This window comes from Oryctolagus cuniculus, chromosome 19 (genome assembly GCF_051225735.1).
Source record: "Oryctolagus cuniculus isolate XC-2025 breed Fujian yellow rabbit chromosome 19, ASM5122573v1, whole genome shotgun sequence".
NCBI lineage: Eukaryota > Metazoa > Chordata > Mammalia > Lagomorpha > Leporidae > Oryctolagus > Oryctolagus cuniculus.
The window spans coordinates 58,378,770-58,398,135 of record NC_142885.1 but is presented as its reverse complement, the minus strand read 5'-3'; the positions used below and the strand labels follow the sequence as shown (position 1 = coordinate 58,398,135).

Genomic DNA, 19,366 nt, shown 5'->3' with positions numbered 1-19,366 from the left:
CCCGGAGGAAGCTCCTGGCTCCAGAGAGCCCCCCTACCCGTTGGGGCCACTTGTGGAGTGAACCGGAGAATGGAAGGCCTCTCTCACTCTGCCTGCCTCTCGAATAAATAAATTAAAAAAAAAAAAATGCCCCATGAAGGATTTCTCTCTCACTTTGACACCCACCCCCACCCAAAGACCTCATTCCTGAATACGCTGCGGCAGAAGCCACATCAACAGCTCCATTCACTTGTTCTCAGAACCTCACGAGGTGGGCACGAGTCACAAATCTGGGTTAAGCCGCTCACAGGCCGGGGACGGCGAGGGACCGCGGCGCTGGGAGACGGACTCGCGGTCGGCCCGCCCCAGCCACTGTCCCGCGCCGCGTGCCCATCTCTGCCCTCCGCCTGACACCGCACACCTCTACGACTACTCAGTTTTCCAGAGGGGTTCCTTAGGCGCTGAGCGGAGCCAACGCCAGGAGGGTCCCGCGGCTACGGTGGCGTCCACTCTCGGCCAACCAAACCTCCGCCGCCGGCAGCGACAGTTGAACCGCTTCCGCGAGCCCTGGGCGGGGCGCCGCACAATCCCTGGGCGCCCATTTGTTATTCCGTTTCCCCGCCCCCTCTGCCCGGCACGGCCCCTCTCTCCTTTGACCTCGATTTCAAGTCATGCGCTGAGCTGTGGTTGGTGGGGCTTTCCTGAAACCTGCGCTCGATTCACCCAATGAGGAGCGAGCGTCGCGGGTGCTGTCGGGAAAGGCGGCCGGCCTATATAAGCGACCTGCGGGGCGTTCCCTCGCGCTGTGTTCGCTGTGCGGGTTTCCAGCGGAGGTTGAGGTTGGAGGGGCGGCTCGGGTTCGCTGAGACGACTCTTGACGGACGATGGCGGAGGGAGATAATCGCAGCACCAATCTGCTGGTGAGTCCCGGAGGCCTGCCCGCAGGAACCGAGCTGGGCCGGCCGGTGGGCTCGGCGGGGACGGTCGTCGCGGCCTCGCTCCTGTCCCCGCCACGGGCCCGTCCCTCCTCGGCCCAGCCCGGGAGACCCCCGTCCCTTCGGGGTTCGTGGGCGGCTCCCGGTGGGCGGTGCGCGGCGGGGCGAGGAGGGCGCGTGATTAGTCACTGCGAGTGGGGGTTGAGGAGTGCGGGACGGGGGCTGCGAGGGGCCGCGCGGTGGCTTTCGGGCCTCCCCGCGGTCCTGTCCGCCTTGGATCTCACCCTGGGCGAGCGCTCGTCCTCTTCCGTCTAAGACTTGAGCGGGGATGGAGGGTCCCACGGCCACGGCCGAGGATTTCTGTTGGAGCTGGCGCAGCTTACAAGGACAGGGAGGCTGCGAGCTCCCCATGGGGAACCGGGCCTGGGCCTGGAGTTGGGAAGGCCGGGGGCTGGGAGCTCACAGGACGGCTGGAGAGGATCCGGGGGAGCTGCAGCGAGGCCCTGCCTTGGGTGGACGTATTGGGTTCGAATTTAACTGCACCAGTCCAGGCAGGACCCGAGAGAGCGTTCCAAGGTCCCAGATGTTGGCGAACTCTGAAGGGCGGCTTGCATTGGGCGTGGTTTTTTGCTTTGCGCTGCTGCTTTCTAAGAGAATCGGTGCAGGCACAGCGAGGCTGTCCAAGTCCTGTTGCAATAGCCGAGTCTCACCTGGAGCCTGGGGTCCCCAGCAGAGCAGCCCGACTGCAGGGACAGCAAGGCCTTTGGACTTCCCGGGGCCGACGCTGTCAACTCCTTTGCGTCTCAGTTTCCTTATCAGCGAAATGGGGATGGCAGCAACCCCTTCTTTCTAGGGCGATTGAGAGGATCAGGCGAAGTTTAAGGTTCTTGGCACATGTGATCTCTGATTTAACTAGTCGTAAGCGTGAGCGATAAAGCCAGGACACCTAGTTCTCAGGGGAAGTACTCACAGGGACCTTGGGGTTTCTTGTTCCAGTGTTTTCTCCCTTTACCAAGATGAGCTTCAGGGAGTCTGTGGCCTGAGCTCGTCTTCGAGGCCCACTTTGGGATGTCAGGGCTGCAGGAACACTGGAAGTCTACCCCGAGCGACAGGAAGCCCTGTAGAATGGCACTTGTAATTTGGAAAGCTGTTTTCCTTAATTTCGCAATGGAGCCCACTATCTCAGTGCTCCCGTTACACAGAGCCGTTTTAGAAGGTGAGTGCGGCTCAGGGGAAGGCTTTCCTAATGGATTGAGAGTAGGATTGAGATCGATGAAGTGAGTGAGCTGCGGGCCAGTTCCCACCACCTGAAATGAACAAACCTGGAGTGGTCTAATCTGATTAGCACTCTGGGTGCTGCCACTGATTGCCTGTCCACGCCTGGGAAGGGTTGGAGCCCACTTGCTTTCACTGTGAAATGAGTCGCATCCCTACATTGCCAGCTCTGTAAGGGTTGAGCTCCATCATGTATGTGAGGAGTCGCCCCGTGCTTGGATTCACTACAGGGTGGGCTCTGCCTATTAGAAGATGGCCCGAGTCCTTGGGCCCTGCACCCGCGTGGGAGATGGGGAGGAAGCTCCTAGGCTTTGGATCAGTGCAACTCCAGCAGTTGCAGCCATCTGGAGGGTGACCCAGGGGATGGAAGACCTCTCTCTCTCTCTGTCTCTACCTCTCTGTAACTCTTTCAAATAAAATCTTAAAAGAAAAAAAAACAAGGAGAGGCTTCCCCTAGCCCCCTGGTTGATTCCCATCTTTGGTACAAAATTGCAGAGTTCCTCAGAAAGGAAACTGTTGAAGATCGGAATGAGGAGGTGTTGATTGGCCTTGGGAAGATGTAACTGTTAGAACCACGGAGATGCTGAGTGATGAAATGGTCGCTTTCCCTTCTGCCCCGTGTAGGCTGCAGAGACGGCGAGTCTGGAGGAGCAGCTGCAGGGCTGGGGAGAGGTGATGCTTCTGGCCGACAAAGTGCTGCGGTGGGAGAGAGCCTGGTTCCCGCCTGCCCTCCTGGCTGTGGTCTCCCTGGTGTTTCTGTAAGTGAGCCGGGGGACTCCATGGGCTGCGTGCGCTTGGTAGCGCTGAAGGCTCTGTTCAGGGCAGCACCTTAATGAAGCCTTTTGTAGCCTGTAATCCATCAAGAATGCCTTTTCTTACAAGCCGTGCTGGGTTTCCACAGTTGGTAGTACTTATGTAAGCTTGGTAACTTGACGCAGTTGAATAACTCGGTGACTCTCAAGCCTTTTGGCTCAAAACCATTACCATCTTACCATTACAATCTTAAAAAGTACTGGGGGTTTCCGAAAGCCTTTGTAGGTTGGTATTTATATCAGCCACTGCGGCTGTGACGTCATCACGCTATGAAGCCTCTGGAAACCACTGGTGAGGAAATTAGCGCCAAATAACGTCTCTGAGAACCACGGCACTGAGTGAATTGTGAAATTAAGCATCTGCAGCCAGGCATAATACTGGCTGTTTTCTAAGCTTCTTTAATTTTTTTTTAACAGGATTATCTACTATCTGGACCCATCTGTTCTGTCCGGTGTTTCCTGCTTTGTTATGTTTTTGTGCTTGGCTGACTACCTTGTTCCCATTCTAGCACCCAGGATTTTTGGCTCCAATAAATGGTAAGTGACACAGTGATTTGCCGGTTTAATTTCGGAGGCCTTCCTGAACCTGGTGGCCGTGGCTACTGTGCTGTGATTAAGTGCAGAGCCTTGTCGAATCATTCAGGCGTTTTCACCTTCACCCGTGTGGTTTAAACTTACACTTACTGCCACGGGCTTTCTGAAGGTACAGTTTCAGTGAGGACTAACAAACATCTCAGTGAGCTTTCCCTAACAGGTGCACATTTCCATTTCTGTTGATATTTGAGGTGATCAGCTATTTCACAAACTATTCTTGAATAAATAGGAAAAGGTAACTGGTCGACTGTAGTCCACAGTCATGTAGTGACCAGGAGCAGTCTGCTGGGTGAGACACTTGTCTCGGTGCTGTGAAATGTTTGGACCTTTAAGTTTCAAATATCAAAAAGAAGCTTCCTCCACTAAATTGCCTTTGTCGTTATGAGAAACCAGTATTTACTATATTAAAAAATGCCCAAAGCATTTAAGAAAGAACTTAAACTAGTGTATTTGCTGTTGGTTATGGGCCCTCCCCACAGTTATCTTTATTTTTTTAAAGTTTGTATTTATTTATTTGAGAGGTATAGTTACAGAGAGAGGAAGACACAGAGAGAAAAGTCTTCCATCCATTGGTTCACTCCCCAAATGGCCACAATGGCCAGAGCTGGGCTCATCCGGAGCCAGGAGCCAGGAGCTTCTGGGTTTCCCTTGTGGGTGCAGGGGCCCGAACACTTGGAGCGTCTTCTGCTTTCTGAGGCCATCAGCAGGGAAAGTGGCGCAGCCTGGACTCGACTTGTTGGTCATGTGGGATGCCAGTGCCGCAGGTGGAGGCTTAGCCCGTTACGCCACAGCATAGCCCTCCCCCACAGTTATCTTTAAGCTTGCTTTCTATATTTGCTTAGACTAACTTGATAATATTAGAAATAATCACTTATTGAGAGTTTTTCAATACTGTATGTTAGGCCAAAATCAAGAGACTTGCTGATTGCTTTTTATGAAAGTTGTGTGAAGTTGGCAGGTCAAGTGTTGACTTGATGCACACTTCTGCTGTTTGGCCATTTTTACTGAAATGAGAGGTTATGGGGAAGAATTTAGAACACTAAGAAGTAGACAAAAAAATAAATCCTAAAAAGTGAGAAAAGTTGTTGTAGAAGGCTGAGGATGCGGCTGGTGCTGTGGTGCAGTGGGTTAACGCCCTGGCCTGAAGCGCCAGCATCCCATATGGGCGCCGGTTCAAGACCCGGCTGCTCCACTTCCCATCCAGCTCTCTGCTGTGGCCTGGAAAAGCAGTGGAGGATGGCCCAAGTGCTTGGGCCCCTGCACCCACATGGGAGACCTGGAGGAAGCTCCTGGCTCCTGGCTTCAGATTGGAGCAGCTCCGGCTGTTGTGGCCATCTGGGGAGTGGGAGTGGACCATAGGATAGAGGACCTCTCTCTCTCTTTCTCTCTCTCTCTCTCTCTCTGCGTAACTCTGACTTCCAAAGAAATGAATAAATCTTAAAAAAAAAAAAAAAAAACCCTACTGGAAAAAAAAATAGAGGGCTGAGGTTTTGAGATGTTGAGGCAGCGTCGGGTGTGTGCCCCGTGCTTCAGGAGGTTGGACGTGAGTGAGCTGTTTGGCTGCATTTATGCCATTCTTCGGTTTTGAGTGCCTGAGATGGAGTTAGGAGACTAAGGGTCATACTAAAAGTATTTTAACTTCTCTCTGGATTGTTGAATTTCTCACCTTTGATCCCAGCAATGAGTCAAACTAGATGTTGGAGTAGATTCCACACCCACACTGCTACACCACCTCCACCACCCCCACCCCCACCCCCACCCGGCCCGGGAATCCCCCAGCTGCTCTTTTTGCCTGATTAGTAGTCTTCTTGTTCTTGAGCATCTTAGCTGCTGGGCAAACTCCCCGCCACCGGCACCCCACCCCCCAGCAAATGAATCTTCAAATTCACGTGTTTGAGAAAAAAGTTAAATTATAGAATAATTAAGGACATTAGCTTTTTTTTGTTTGTTTGTTTCCCAGATGGTAGCAAAGCATGCAATAATTCTATAGAAATGAGAGTTTTAAGTGTGTACCTTATGAACCTTTTGTTTGGTGATTGAAGTACTTGCTCGGCAGGCAGGCAGGCAGGCAGGCAGGGAGGGAGCTCCCATCGCTGGTTCACTCCCCAGATACCCACAGGACTGCTGCTCTGTGAAGTGAGGAGCTGAGAGCTGCGCCCAGGTCTCCCACCCGGGTAGCAAAGACTTCACCGCTTGAGCCATTCCTGCGGCCTCCCGAGGCCTGCACTGGTGGGAAGCTGGAATTGAGAGCAGAGTTGCAGCTGAACCCCGACACGCGTATGGACTGTAAGCAGCTTCGCCGCGAGGCTGAATGTCCCCACCTGCATTCTGAACCTTTAAGGAAAAGCCTCACATATTTGGGGAGCAAGTTAAATTATAGGTGATTAAACACCCTTGCTTAAAGAGGTTTCTTCACATCAAAATGGAGCCTTTGAGTTATTTTTCACTTGGCAGTAATGAATAATGCTATTTTTTAGATAAGTTTGTGACCATGCAGTGTTAACACGTACAAGAGATTCAGCCACTGACCTTGACTTCTTTAGCCAGGTGACATTTTAATCTGCAAATTTGTAATTCTTAGAAAAAAGCTTTTGGAAATAAATGTTGTTAGTTTCATGGTAATCTGTATGTAACTCAGTTATTGATAGAGCAAATTTTATTTTTCTATAGAGAAGAAAGGGCACTGTGTTGCATAGACACTATCTAGCCTTGACCGAGGTAACAAAAGGTCTAATTGTTTACCAGAAGATTCAGGGCTCGGCAGAAATCCTGCTGCTTGCTCACCAGTGTTCCAGGGGAGGACCAGAGGAGAGAAGGGAACGCGTCCATCCAGATGTACAAAGGCAAATGTTTTTATCAGAGCCAGAAAAATGCCACAAATACAAAGTGCTCCTTGGGCCTTTTGAATTAGTTCTGTGGTTTTGTTTACTGATTACATTTTCCTGTACTGGGAATAAACGTGTGAAGACTTGGGATTTGAGCTGCTTATTGCTGCTTTGGTGTGAGATGTATGAATCTCAGCTGGGGGTCCTGTGCTTTAATTGCTGGTGGTTAATTAGCTCACTGAAGAACTGTTGGTCTGTTAGTCTACACTGCAGGATTCATTGGGAAGTGAAAATAGGAATAGAGAAATCAAGTTTATGTTTTTGCATGGCCGATAGAATTCAGTCTTTTGTTACTGTCGTTAACCAAGTGTGGCTTCCCAGCTACAGGTTACCATTATTTCAGTTTGGTGCACACACTTCCTTCTTTCTTTATGTGAAGATTTATGCTGTAAAAGGTGTTACTGCTGCAATAACTGGACCGAATAAGATAGAGGTGAACCACTGTTTTTTATTTTGACTTTCTTTAGAAAATAGCTATTTAAATTTAAGGCCATGATGTGTTCCTGACCACTGTGGAGATTTGCTTGTATCAAAGGGGGATTTTTTTTTCTAGGACCACTGAACAACAACAGAGATTCCATGAAATCTGCAGCAGTGCAGTGAAAACCCGGCGCAGAGCTGTGGGATGGTGGAAGCGCCTCTTTACCCTCAAAGAAGAAAAGCCTAAAATGGTACTTCCATTCACTTATGTAAGAAAAGCAAAATCTGAAGCGTGAGGCAATTCTGACTTCATCATAGTCTGACAGCTTTTTTTAAGTAGCTTGATATTTATAATTATCCATTGATTTAACTTGTAAGTGTATTCTTGAATATTTATCTGAATTAGATTGTGAATCATTAACGTTGCAAGTTATATTTTGCATTTAACTTTTATTTTGGTACAGCAAAAATTTTTTCTTTTTTGTTCCCTGGAATAAGAGACATATACTGGCCGGCGCCACGGCTCACTAGGCTAATCCTCCGACTTGTGGCGCCGGCACACCGGGTTCTAGTCCCGGTCAGGGCGCCGGATTCTGTCCCGGTTGCCCCTCTTCCAGGCCAGCTCTCTGCTGTGGCCCGGGAGTGCAGTGGAGGATGGCCCAAGTACTTCAGGATAAGTACCTGGCTCCTGGCATCAGATCAGCGCGGTGTGCTGGCCGCGGTGGCCATTGGAGGGTGAACCAACGGCAAAAGGAAGACGTTTCTCTCTGTCTCTCTCTCTCACTGTCCACTCTGCCTGTCAAAAAAAAAAAAAAAAAAAGACATATACTTAGAAAGCATCTGTCTCTAATTTCTCCCAGCTTCACCTGAAGTTACTGTATGAAGTTATTGACAAAGGAATATAGTTTTTGTTATATTTAATGTATGTGTAGAATCACAGGAGAAAATATATCTGAATCCTGTGAATTAGGTCTAAAGGAATTTTCTATGGATTTTTTGAAATATATAGATTTCTTTAACAGATATTTTTAAAAAGTGGTAAAAAGTAAGTTAATTCCCACCCTTTGAAACAAGCCATTTTTTAGATTGAGAAATAAAGCTGTAGCTGTTACGGCGTACAGGGTGATGTTTTGATGTGGAATAGTGAAACAGACTCCATGCAGGAGCTGATGAACTCTGTTGCTCTCTCTGTCAGTACTTCATGACCGTGATCATCTCTCTTGCGGCGGTTGCTTGGGTGGGCCAGCAAGTCCATAACCTGCTCCTCACCTACCTGATAGGTAAGTCTCTGAGGAGGAGCCCCACGCACAGCCTCAGCACTACAGTCTGCCTGTAAGTTAGCAAAGGACGAGCGGAGGGGGAGGCAGTGATGAGAAACGTAAGCGAGACCCAGGTCTTTGTGATGGTCATAGAATAACCAAAGTAGAAAGTAGTGTGCACGAGGTAGAAGTGAGCAGTGGTTTTCATCCGAGGTTGGGGAGGGTTTGATGGCAGAAGTTTTGGAGATAAATCTCAGTGAAAGTAATAGACTTCACATTGCTTCCTCCCATTTGAATATCCATAATTTGGGAAGCTGACTTCTTTAAAATGTAATAACCTTAAGGAAGCTAATGGCTGACTCCTTAATTTTGTTTGTTTTAAGTGACTTTCTTACTGCTGCTTCCTGGACTGAACCAACATGGAATCATTTCGAAGTACATTGGAATGGCCAAAAGGGAGATAAACAAGCTCCTCAAACAAAAGGAAAAGAAAAATGAGTAGTGCCCCTGCTCACTCGGTGTGGTTGCGGAGTATGCGTTGTCCCCGGACACCGTTTCTCCTTTGCTATCCGATACTAAAATGTTAGAGACGTCGACCTTTGCTCTCCCTCACTCTGCCCTTGGTTAATGAAAATTCAGACTTGCCGACTCAGGCTCTGTGCATGGTGCCTGCTTGTCCTGTGTAGCTGGGTGCATTCTCATCAGTTGGCCTTACACGGACACCTCTTTAGTGAGTATGATTTGCTTTGATTTTTCTCAACCAGCATTAATTCGTAGACAACATTACATTTAGGCAGCTTCCTCTAAAATAACATAGTGATGAACTTTGCCCTTTAGTACAGTTCACAGCGACTTGGGAAACTGCTGGAAGTGACCTTTGCTTTAGCTAACACAGGATAGTGGTCTGTGGCTGCAGGAAGCCACCTGCCACAGGACCGTCCGACTTCGTGACTGTAGAGACCAAGTTCACCACTTCTGATGATGAGACCAATTAAGAACCATTCCTCATTCCGTTTCTTTACAGTGGGAGAAGAATCCCCAGGGAATAACATGCAACAATTCCAGGTTTCTCCCATGTACAAAACTTAGAAATTTAGAAGAAACACTGGCACTTCCTCCCAGACGGGGAATATGACAGGCCTAGCCGTCTTGGCCCCCTGCACTTAGACCGGGGCTAGCAGATCTTTAAAGGCAGACTGCCAAAGGACGAGATTCAGGATGGTTAGTGTACTTTGGACTTCTGGTCTGCAGCTGACTTCTAAAGTGCACAGCAGGCTAAGACTCATGTCCATGACCCCCTACTCCAAGAGCAGCCCTTGAAGGACAAAAGTCTTTCTGTGTTTAGTCAAGATTCATTGCAGTAGGAAATAATCTTATCTTACTGGTTGCTGAGACCAGAAGGAGTCTAAAGGCAAGGCAAGGCAGCACCAGCCCACGTGCCAGTCTCTGTAGGTCTGGCACAGCACTCGGCCTGTGTGTGACTTTTTTTTTTCTGGATAATTCTGTGAAAAATGCAAGGGCTGCTGGTGAGAGCAGGCGTGGAGTGACGATCCTTGAACCCTGGTCTACATAGGTGTTGGAACTCCTTGGAAAGTTTCTTGTAATCATTCTTGGTAGCTAGTTTAGAGTAGTTGATATCTGTGGGAATAAACCTCTAAGGGCCAAAAATGTGAACTATTTGGGAACAATTCTGAAACGATTAACTAGCTGTAATATAGTTTTGTGAATTTATTGCACTGATGCTGTAAACCCTGTCCCCTGTGGTATATCTGTCCCTAAGTAGCTGTTTCCTGCCTTTCAATTTTGCTGTGAACAGTGGCTCCCATTGTAGCACGTGTTTTTTTTAATGTTTCATATAAAAACTACCTGAATTTTGCGTGTTTCCTCCTTGTAAATAAGCCTGTCTTCCTATGCAGATTTTTTTGTGAATACGCGTTCTACCAATTAACTACTTTTGCAGTTTTAATCCTGTATTATTTCTTCTACTTTGTTTTGTGTAAAAGGGGAAAAATAAAAAAGCTGGAATCTCCTTGTGTCCCATTTTCTTTGTAACGTAGCCAGCATAATGTTGACAAGACGTGGCTTTGGGAATCTGGTGAATGAGCTGCCTCAAAGGTGCACTTTAGGAACAAAGTGAGACAAAGGTTTGAATTTGTTCAGCAGACATCCAGGCACCACGGTAGATGGCAAAGGACACCCCTGCCTAAGAGGAGGCCAGCGACGACGTGCGAGAGGAACGGGCTGGAAGAACGGGGTGGGGGGGGCACCTCCATACCCCGGGGCCCACCTGGCCCTCTGCTTGGTCAGTAACTGTGGGTGACTTGTGTGCACTTTGAACACTTGAGAATTGGAGCTCAGATTGGGTATTTTAGCTTCTGAGTCTTGCTGTCTGGACTTTGTGGGTCCTGAGAAGAAACTTCAATAGCCAATTAAACGCTGAGCCCCTCCAGCCTACAGAGCAAGGATCCTGCTTTGGAGCCTCCTGGGGGTTTGATGATGTCCACAAGGGAAGTGTCAGCCCGGTCACCGTGGAGCCCCTGTGGTTTCCTCGGGCTTTGCAATGTCTGTCTTTTCCCGGGGCAGCGGAATCACTTCTCCGATCAGGCTCCCGTGGCTGGCTTCCTTCCCAGCTCCAGCCAGCTCCACCGCTCCTCAGCGGGCTGGCTTCATCCCTGGCCCTGGGCCTACCTCCCGCCCAGGTCCTGTGTTCCAGAGAGTTGGGGGCGGGGTGGGGGCGGGCTATTGCAGCGAGTTGGCGCCTGGAAGTCGGAAAGGCCTTGAGGAGTACTGAAGTGATCTCATACGCGCAGCTCGTCCTTCATAGGTTACCACTTATTTTCACGACTTTGAGAGTGATTGATCTTGTTTGAAAACCTCTCAGCAGGTTCGTTTGCCTAAAAAATCACCAGTGTGGTGCTGGCGTTTGGCACAGTGGTGAAGATTCTGTCAAGCTCCTGTGTTGCACAGCTCCAGCTGTTGCAGCCATGTGGGGAGTGAACCAGTGGCAGACCTCACTGCCTCTGCCACTGTCTCTCTAACTCTGCCTTTCAAACAATAAATAAATCTTTAGAAATTAACAAAAAATTTTCGATTAATTTATTTGAAAGAGTTACAGAGAGGAGGAGAGACAGAGGCTGAGAGATCTCTTCCACCTGCTGGGTGACTCCCAAACTGGCCACTGTGGCTGGGGCTGGGCCAGGCTGAAGCCAGGAGCCAGGAGCTTCTTCCGTGTCTCCCACATGGCTGCAGGGAACCAAGGACTTGGGCCATCTACTGCTTCCCCAGGTGCATTAGGGAGTTGGATCAGAAGCAGAGCAGCTAGGACACAAAAGGGCACCTATAAGCTGCCACCATAGACAGTGGCTTAACCTGCTATGCCGCAGCGCTGGCCCAAAAATAAATAAAAATTTAAAAGCAACCTTTTTTTTTTTTAAATCAACCTTGTGAGTCAAGTTCCCGGTGCCCTTCCTCATTCCCACGCCACCCTATTTCCCCTTTCCTACACAGTCATCCTGAAATCTCTCCATCCAGTATTAAAAGAGCAGGACTATTAGAAGGCCAGACCTCTTCCCTACCCATCCTGCCTAGAGCCAGACCACAAAGGAGCTAGTATCTTCAACAAGCTGGATAACGATTTCTGTTTTGACTTCTTAAGACACGGGTGCTTAGGAGAGGGCAGAAGCAGGGACTCAGGGAAGTTACTGCGAATACCCCAGGCGAGGTAACCGACCCCCAGCAGACACCAGTTCCTCAGAGGCGGGGCCAGAATCCACTTCTTCCAGGCCACAGCCCCATGCTGTTTCCATTCTGTATGCCAGCCATTGCAAAAATTGCAAACCCTTTGCCACCATTATCTCATCTGGCCTCTGCATTAACCTGGAAGAGGCAGTTGTTATTAGGCCCTGTTTTAAGTCCAGGGAGAGTTCAGAGGACAAGAGTAACTCAAGGCCGGCGCCGCGGCTCACTAGGCTAATCCTCCGCCTTGCGGCGCCGGCACACCGGGTTCTAGTCCCGGTCAGGGCACCGGATTCTGTCCCAGTTGCCCCTCTTCCAGGCCAGCTCTCTGCTGTGGCCAGGGAGTGCAGTGGAGGATGGCCCAGGTGCTTGGGCCCTGCACCCCATGGGAGACCAGGAGAAGCACCTGGCTCCTGCCTTCGGATCTGCGCGGTGCTCCGGCCACAGCGCGCTGGCCGCGGCGGCCATTGGAGGGTGAACCAACGGCAAAAGAAGACCTTTCTCTGTCTCTCTCTTTCACTGTCCACTCTGCCTGTCAAAAAAAAAAAAAAAAAAAAAAAGTAACTCAGATTGGTTCCAAGCGGGTAAAAGCCACCGTCTCAGACTCCCAAGTGTTTATTTCAAAACACTTGTAGCTTCCTTCCAAACTGTGCATCCCAGAATATGGGAGAAAAAAAAGTCCGGAGCCCCAACAAGTAACTTCTAATATTTAGGGAGAGTCAAAGCCACAGGGGCTGGCACTGTGGAAGAGCGGGTAAAGCCACTGTCAGTGCCGGCAGCCCATAAGGGTCCCAGTTCAAGTCCCGGCTTCTCCACTTCTGGTCCAGCTGCCTGCTAAGGGCCCGGGAAAAGCAGCTGAAGACAGCCCAAGGGCTTGGGCCCCTGCACCCACTCAGGAGACCCAGGTGCAGCTCCTGGCTTCAGCCTGGCCCAGCCCTGGTCGTTGCGGCCACTAGGGGAATGAACCAGCGAATGGAAGCTCTCTCTCTGTCTCTCCCTCTCTCTGTAACTCTTTCAAAGTAAGTAAATAAATGTTAAAATGTACACAGATCTCAAAAAACGGGGGCAGGCATTTGGCTCAGCGGCGAGCCCGCTGCCTGGGGCTCTCCCATCACTTATCCCAGTGTGATCTCCAGCGCCAGCCCCGCTTCCTGGGAGGCAGCAGGTGATGCCCAAGCCCCCGGACTCAATGGATGTCCCGGCTCCTGGCTTTGGCCGGCCTCGGCCTTGGTTATGGCAGGCACGTGGGGCGTGAAGCAGCAGGTGGAAGATTCTGCCTTTCAAATGATGACAGCACACATTAAAACAAAAAGGTAGTCGGAAAAGTTCCCATCCTCGTTCTTAGGGCTGACTTCCTGCGGGTCCTTCCAGTTTATAAATCACAAGCATAAAGATTTATTCTCCGTGGTGACCTGTCACTGCACTACAAACCCGCAAATATCCAGTACCGTTATTGGCCCTTGGATTTTTGCACAAGAAGCGCTAAAACGCAATCGAGCTTCCAATTAACGATCATCTCTGAGCCCTCCCCTTGACTTCACCCGGAAGAGGTCGATTTCATCGACTCTCAACTGCCAACCCCTGAGGAGACTCCGCCCCTTCATTCTCCTCCTCCAACTAGGCAGTGGTTGTTGGGCCTTTAAAAGTCTCGCGATAGCCCGCGCGTTTCCCATAACTCCTTGCTCTCGCTCCTCCCGTCCTCTTTCCGCCATCTTTCCGTGCCGGTGAGTAACTCTCTCCGCGGGCTCCAACACCATCCGCCGGCTATCAGCGCCATCCCGCAGTCTGAGGCTCCGTTTCGGTGTCCTGCGAGAACGCCGGACTCCCGGCGGCCCGGAGCTCCTGGTCTTAAGGGGGCCTCAGCAGGCGCGGGGGACAGCCATGCCCAGGCACTCCACGCTCTGTGCCCGGGGAGCCTGGCTCGTGGGGTGCAGGCCGCAACGCTGGCGAGAGCCGGAGCTTTCGACTGGCCGGGGACCAGCGGTGGCCCTGGCTCGGCCGTCGGCCTTTGGACTTGTCCTTGTTGGCTGAGGCAGCGCCGTGGCTGCGGCCTGCGGGCAGCATCGGAGACGGTGGCCGGGGTGGGGCGTGCAGCTGCCGTTCGGAGGGCCTTGGCTGGGAACTCAGGTCGAGAGTTTGCTGTGGGCGCTTGAGACGGGCAAGAGTGGTGGCTCGCGAATAAGTGTATGTCCCGTGTCCCGCGGTGATGCGCTTGCTGCTCTACACGCCTTTGGACGGCGCGGGGCCGTGTTCATTGAGTCGCGTTAAGCCGAAAGCGAGTTCCGGGTAGGAAGCCGAGGCTGAAAGTGCATTGGCAAGTTTTTTTTTTCTTGGGCCCTAATGCATTTTGTCCTGGTTGTGGAAGGCGGTTCGTGGGTGACGGAGGGTCGAGGGTGCGGGTCGTGGTGGGAGGGGTGGTTGGCGTGTGTGTGTTGCTGGCAGTGCCGGTGAAACTCTGTTTCTTGCCCGAACAGCCGCGATGGTGCGCATGAACGTCCTGGCCGATGCTCTCAAGAGCATCAACAATGCCGAGAAGAGAGGCAAGCGCCAGGTTCTCATCAGGCCGTGCTCCAAAGTCATCGTCAGGTTTCTGACTGTGATGATGAAGCATGGTGAGTGTTGGCTGGGCTGGCGTCGGGAGGCTGCCCCCGGGGAGGTCAACGGGCTCGCGGGGAGCTGAGGCAGATGCACTGGGGGCGTCGGAGCCGCTGCGGTGCTTGGGAGCCTGGGAGAGGCCTTCGGGCCTGTGCTCAGAGCTCCGTGCTGGGTTTCCTTGGCGCTGGCTGGCCGAATTCCTTCTAGACCGTAGGGTGGACTGGGGTGTTGGTCCAGCGTTCTGTAGATGACTGTGCTGGTGCGGAGGACACTGGCAGAATGAGGGCCGGGAAGGAGCGGCGGGGTTGAGTTTCTGGCTAACAGCTGTGTTCCACAGGTTACATTGGCGAGTTTGAAATCATTGACGATCACAGAGCTGGGAAGATCGTGGTGAACCTCACCGGCAGGTTAAACAAGGTAAGGGCTGGTGGTTCTGCACATCGGAGCCCTTAGGGGCTGTGCTTGTTCTTGGGAGTACTGTGTAGTATGTGACAGGCTTGCGTTTCTTGGTTACTTAAAACAGTGTGAGAACAGGTTACTGCCATCCATTGTGTTCAGCTTCCCTGTCTTCCCCTGCGTGCTTCCTCTCCGCGGGAGGCATTGGGAGTCGTTTTTAAAGAATCATATTATGTGAGTGAATGAGGTTCTCTAAATCCGAGTACTTAATTTTCTGCGTTGGCTGAGTAGCTCTGTGCTGTCTTCCGGTCTGGTTTGTCATCAGCGTAAGCTGGTGGGAGAGTTTGGCCGTCTGGCTCGGGGTTACGAGCTGCGTGTGTGAGGGGCAGGAGTGTGGAAGCCAGGGACGCTGGCAGAGCGGTGACTGCGCTGTGTGCCCAGGCTTGCGGGTGTCAGAGTTGCTGGGATTTTGAGATCGCCTAGGAGAAAGGAAGTTGGTAGCAGGGGCTGGAGTGATAGGCTCTACTTCCTGGCCCAACAGTTTGTTTTACAGAGTTGCTTTCTTAGTGAGCTTCATGTATGGTTAGAGAGGATTAAGTGAAAACTATTGTGTCTGAAGCCAGCTTGAAAGAAGGCAAGGATAGTTTGCCTCTGTCATTTTGCTGTAGTTGTAACCATTAGACCCCAACCTCAACGTGGGGCTTGGGAAAACCATCCTTTCTCAGTCTAACCCATTGTGCGGGTTTTTTTTTTTTTTTTTTTTTTTTTTTTTAAGATTTATTTGAAAGAGTTACTCAGAGAGGTCTTCCCTCCGCTGGTTCACTCCCCAGTTGGCCGCAGCAGCCAGAGCTGCACCTCTCTGAAGCCAGGAGCCAGAAGCTTCTTCATGCCTCCCAAACGGGTGCAGGGGCCCAAGGACTTGGACCATTGTCCACTGGCATCCCATATGGGATGCCAGCACTTCAGGCCAGGTGTTAACCCGCTGGGCCACAGCGCCCCCTCCCCCCCCCCAGTGCATTTTTGAAGTGGGAGGGGTGTGTGTCATTTTGGGATTTCTCCTGGTTTTGGAAATCTGCAAACTCAAGTTTGAGTTGTGTGAAGATTTTCTGGCTTGTTAGTGATGGAGAGCTGGTGCCAGTACTTTGCAGAGTATCCTGCATGAGGTGCTGTGACTGGGCAAGAACACTGGACTTGGGATGAGTTTCTCTGAACCTCACTTGAGTCCTCTCTAAGGGAGTACCTGTGTCCACCCCACACGAGGTGTGCTCCTTCCCTGCTGTGGGAATGTGGTGAGGGCAGTGTTGAGGGGCAGAGGTGCTTTTCAGTCCCGGCCTGACCACCTCGAGATTCCTCTCGGTGAGGCTGGTGCTGCGGAGAGTGGGCAGAGCTGCATGGCTCAGTCCCAGCTGCTCCACTTCCGATCCAGTTCCCAAGCGCTTGGTCCCCTGCACTCATGGGAGACCCGGAGGAAGCGCTTGGCTGTGGATTGTCCCAGCTCTGACTGTTGCGGGTATTTGAGGAGTGGAACCAGAGGATGGAAGAGGAAGATCTCTCTGTGTCTCTGCCTCTCTCTCTTATTCCACCTTTCAAATAAAATAAATAAATCTTGAAGAAAGTTTCTTCCAGGTAAGGAGAGGGTGTGCTGGAGTACCGGCCGAGTGCTGCCAGTGGAGGCGTGCTGAAGGACTTTCTGCTTGGAGGGAGAACTGCTTTCCCTCTGCCTATCCCTGTGTGCCTGCCTTCAGTGTGGGGTTGTAATGGAAACAGCAGAACCTGAGCGGGCTTCCCACGTGGCTCTGACAGGCCGGTTTTCAGGTTCTCTGGACTCCACACACAGCCTGAGGCAGGAACAGAACCACTTGAACTCTTGAGTAGGGTTAACCTCTGCAGTCCCTCCTCTGTTCACAGTGGAGCGTGCTGCGATCCTCTGAGTGATTGTCTTGTGGCACGCACAGCTGTGGGCTGCTGACTTAGCCCTTTGGGGTTTTCGCTGTGAGGCTGCCAGGCCTCTGTTCTCCCATGGACATGGGGCGTACAGTGGGAGCCTTGCTGCAGTGAGAGCTTTCAGTGTAGTAGGGATTTGTGAGATGGCGTTTGGACATGGATTTTGCTGTAGCATCTGCATACACATAATCTTACGATTTGGGTACAGTGCTCTTGGAGGGCTGACACTTGGGAGGGTGGTTGTTGCTAGGTCCGGATTGGTTTGGAAAAAGTAGCCTGGTATCGTGGGGCACCATCCCTCAGGAAAGTATGAAGTGGTTTTGAGTTCAGAGCCTTTGGAGCTTGTCCTAGTATATTCTAGTATTTTGCTGTTTTGCTAAAGGATTTGAGACTCTACAAGTTCATTTTGGCCTTATTCTGATCTTTGAGACAGGGGCTGCTGACCTGACACTGCCATGTATTGCCCTGCCTCCCACCTCTTCCTTGACTTTGTCTACTTTTTTTTAAGATTTATTTTATTTATCTGAAACATAGTTACAGAGGGAGAGAGAGGTCTCTGTCCACTGGTTCACTTCCCAAATGACCCCAGTGGCCAGAGCTGAGTTGATCCGAAGTCAGGAGCCATGGGCTTCTTCCAGGTTTCCCATGTGACTGTGCAGGGGCCCAAGGACTTGGGCCAACTTCCAGTGCTTTCCCAGGCCGTGGCAGAGAGCTGGGTCAGAAGTAAAGCAGCCAGGACTCGAACTGGTGCTCATGGGATACTGGCACTGTACCGCAGTGCTGGCCCCTATGTCTACTCTTTCCTTGTGAGGTGGTTAGCCTTGTCGGCAGCCGTGACCTTTTTTTTTTTTTTTCTTTAAGATTGATTTATTTTATTTGAAAGGCAGAATTACAGAGTGGCTGAGGCAGAGAGAGAGTCTTCCCATCTGCTGGCTTGCTCCCCAAATGGCCAGAGCCTTGCCACTCTGAAGCCAGGAGCTTCTTCTGGGGTCTCCCACGTGAGTGCAGGGGCTCAGGGACTTAGGCCATCTTCTACTGCTTTCCCAGGCCATAGCAGAGAGCTGGATCTGAAGTGGAGCATCCAGGACTTGAACTGGTGTTCATATGGGATGCCTGCACTGCAGGCAATGGCTTTACCTGCTATGCCACAGTGCCGGCCCCTTTAAATATTGGGTTTATTAGGTTATAACATTTATGCCAACTTGTGTTACTTGGTTTTTCTGTGATTGGTGAAGTGTGAATGAAATCATTATTCTTTTCCTATCATTGTACAGTGCGGAGTGATCAGCCCCAGATTTGACGTGCAGTTGAAAGATCTAGAAAAATGGCAGAATAACCTGCTTCCATCCCGCCAGTTTGGGTGAGTTGGTTTTGTCTGTCTTGTTCATGGCATATGATCCATATTGTATGTGTTCACGTAACCCTAGACTGATGGCCAGAATCATTTCTGAGCTCCAGGTCTCTAGGAAACTTGGTTTAAAAAGTCTTCATCGTTGTTCAGCCCTGGGCAGTCATAGCCATCTTCTATGTTATCTTAATCCTTTTAGTACACCTGTGGGGTGGCCAGATGCTGCCCACAGCAGGTCTCTGATAGCTTGCCTGTCAGGACACAGAGTCACAGAAACGCATATTAGACTCGCGCTTATGTTAATGCTTTAAACTCCATATCACATTTTGATGTTAAAGGAGTTCTTGGGTTTTCAGTTAAGCTTGTTTCCCAGTGTTAGCAGAGTGGAGGTCAGGGCTGTGTTTGTGTGGCTAGGTCCCTGGCTTTGGATCCTGGAGCTGTGCTTGTGAACTGCCAGTCCATGGAGGCACCAGTAGTCCCGGAGTGCCTTACAGAGTGGGTGCCTGTAACCGCTGATGTGAGGTGTACTACACCAAAAATCACCTCTGTTTGGAACATAAACTCACCAGCATTTTTTTTCCACCCCGTAGTTTCATTGTACTGACAACCTCAGCTGGCATCATGGACCATGAAGAAGCACGACGAAAACACACAGGAGGGAAGATCCTGGGATTCTTTTTCTAGGGATGTAACACAGGCTTACAAATAAAAGCTCGATGGACTCTGGTGCTTCCACTTGGTCGTTTTGAACCATTAGTGCAGCGTAGCAGGAGTGTCTAGTGGTGTGCAGCCACGGTGACTGTTGGTGAATGCCCTTGGCCAGCGTGAACAAGACAGGCCTGTGAGTGCCCCGCTGCCCTGCTGGTCTGGGGGAGAGTAGTCTCCTGGGTCTGGGTGGTGCAGCGCCTCTTCTGGAGTCTTGGTTACTCATAAAGGGTGTGCCTTTCCTACAGTAACAGTCCTGACTAGCTGGTTAAAGGTGCCTACTGTGTGCAGCGCTCCGCAGAAAACAGCAGGCAGCTGAGCCCCGAGCTCACCAAGACTCACAGACAGTGAAGTTGTCCAATTATCCGTTACCAAACATTTTTGGAGACTGCTTTTACTCTGAGTGTATCACCAGGTGGGTGGATGTAGCCAGTGTTACTGACTAGATTTTCTTGAACCAAGGGGAGGGTTTCTTCGCACTTGA

The 19,366-nt window shown here is 50.9% G+C and overlaps 2 protein-coding genes across 4 annotated transcripts; both read left to right on the top strand.

Moving 5' to 3' along the window:
* Window positions 1–779: 779 nt before the first annotated feature.
* ARL6IP1 (ARL6 interacting reticulophagy regulator 1) lies at window positions 780–10,188 on the top strand. 2 transcript variants are annotated; one of them, XM_008257785.5, is made up of 6 exons: window positions 780–899; window positions 2,814–2,947; window positions 3,419–3,538; window positions 7,034–7,151; window positions 8,096–8,180; window positions 8,543–10,188. In XM_008257785.5, the coding sequence occupies exons 1-6, from the start codon at window positions 864–866 to the stop codon at window positions 8,659–8,661; spliced, it is 612 nt and encodes a 203-aa protein (XP_008256007.1). In that variant the 5' UTR covers window positions 780–863; the 3' UTR covers window positions 8,662–10,188. The 2 variants fall into 2 exon arrangements, with proteins under 2 accessions (XP_008256007.1, XP_089177762.1); XM_089321636.1 differs by having other exon boundaries at window positions 2,685–2,947.
* Window positions 10,189–13,575: 3,387 nt separating this feature from the next.
* RPS15A (ribosomal protein S15a) lies at window positions 13,576–18,912 on the top strand. Of its 2 annotated transcripts, none has more exons than XM_008257787.5 (5): window positions 13,576–13,618; window positions 14,369–14,506; window positions 14,827–14,906; window positions 18,104–18,189; window positions 18,768–18,912. In XM_008257787.5, the coding sequence occupies exons 2-5, from the start codon at window positions 14,374–14,376 to the stop codon at window positions 18,859–18,861; spliced, it is 393 nt and encodes a 130-aa protein (XP_008256009.1). In that variant the 5' UTR covers window positions 13,576–13,618; window positions 14,369–14,373; the 3' UTR covers window positions 18,862–18,912. The 2 variants fall into 2 exon arrangements, with proteins under 2 accessions (XP_008256009.1, XP_089177761.1); XM_089321635.1 differs by having other exon boundaries at window positions 13,594–14,208.
* The last annotated feature ends 454 nt before the right edge of the window (window positions 18,913–19,366 follow it).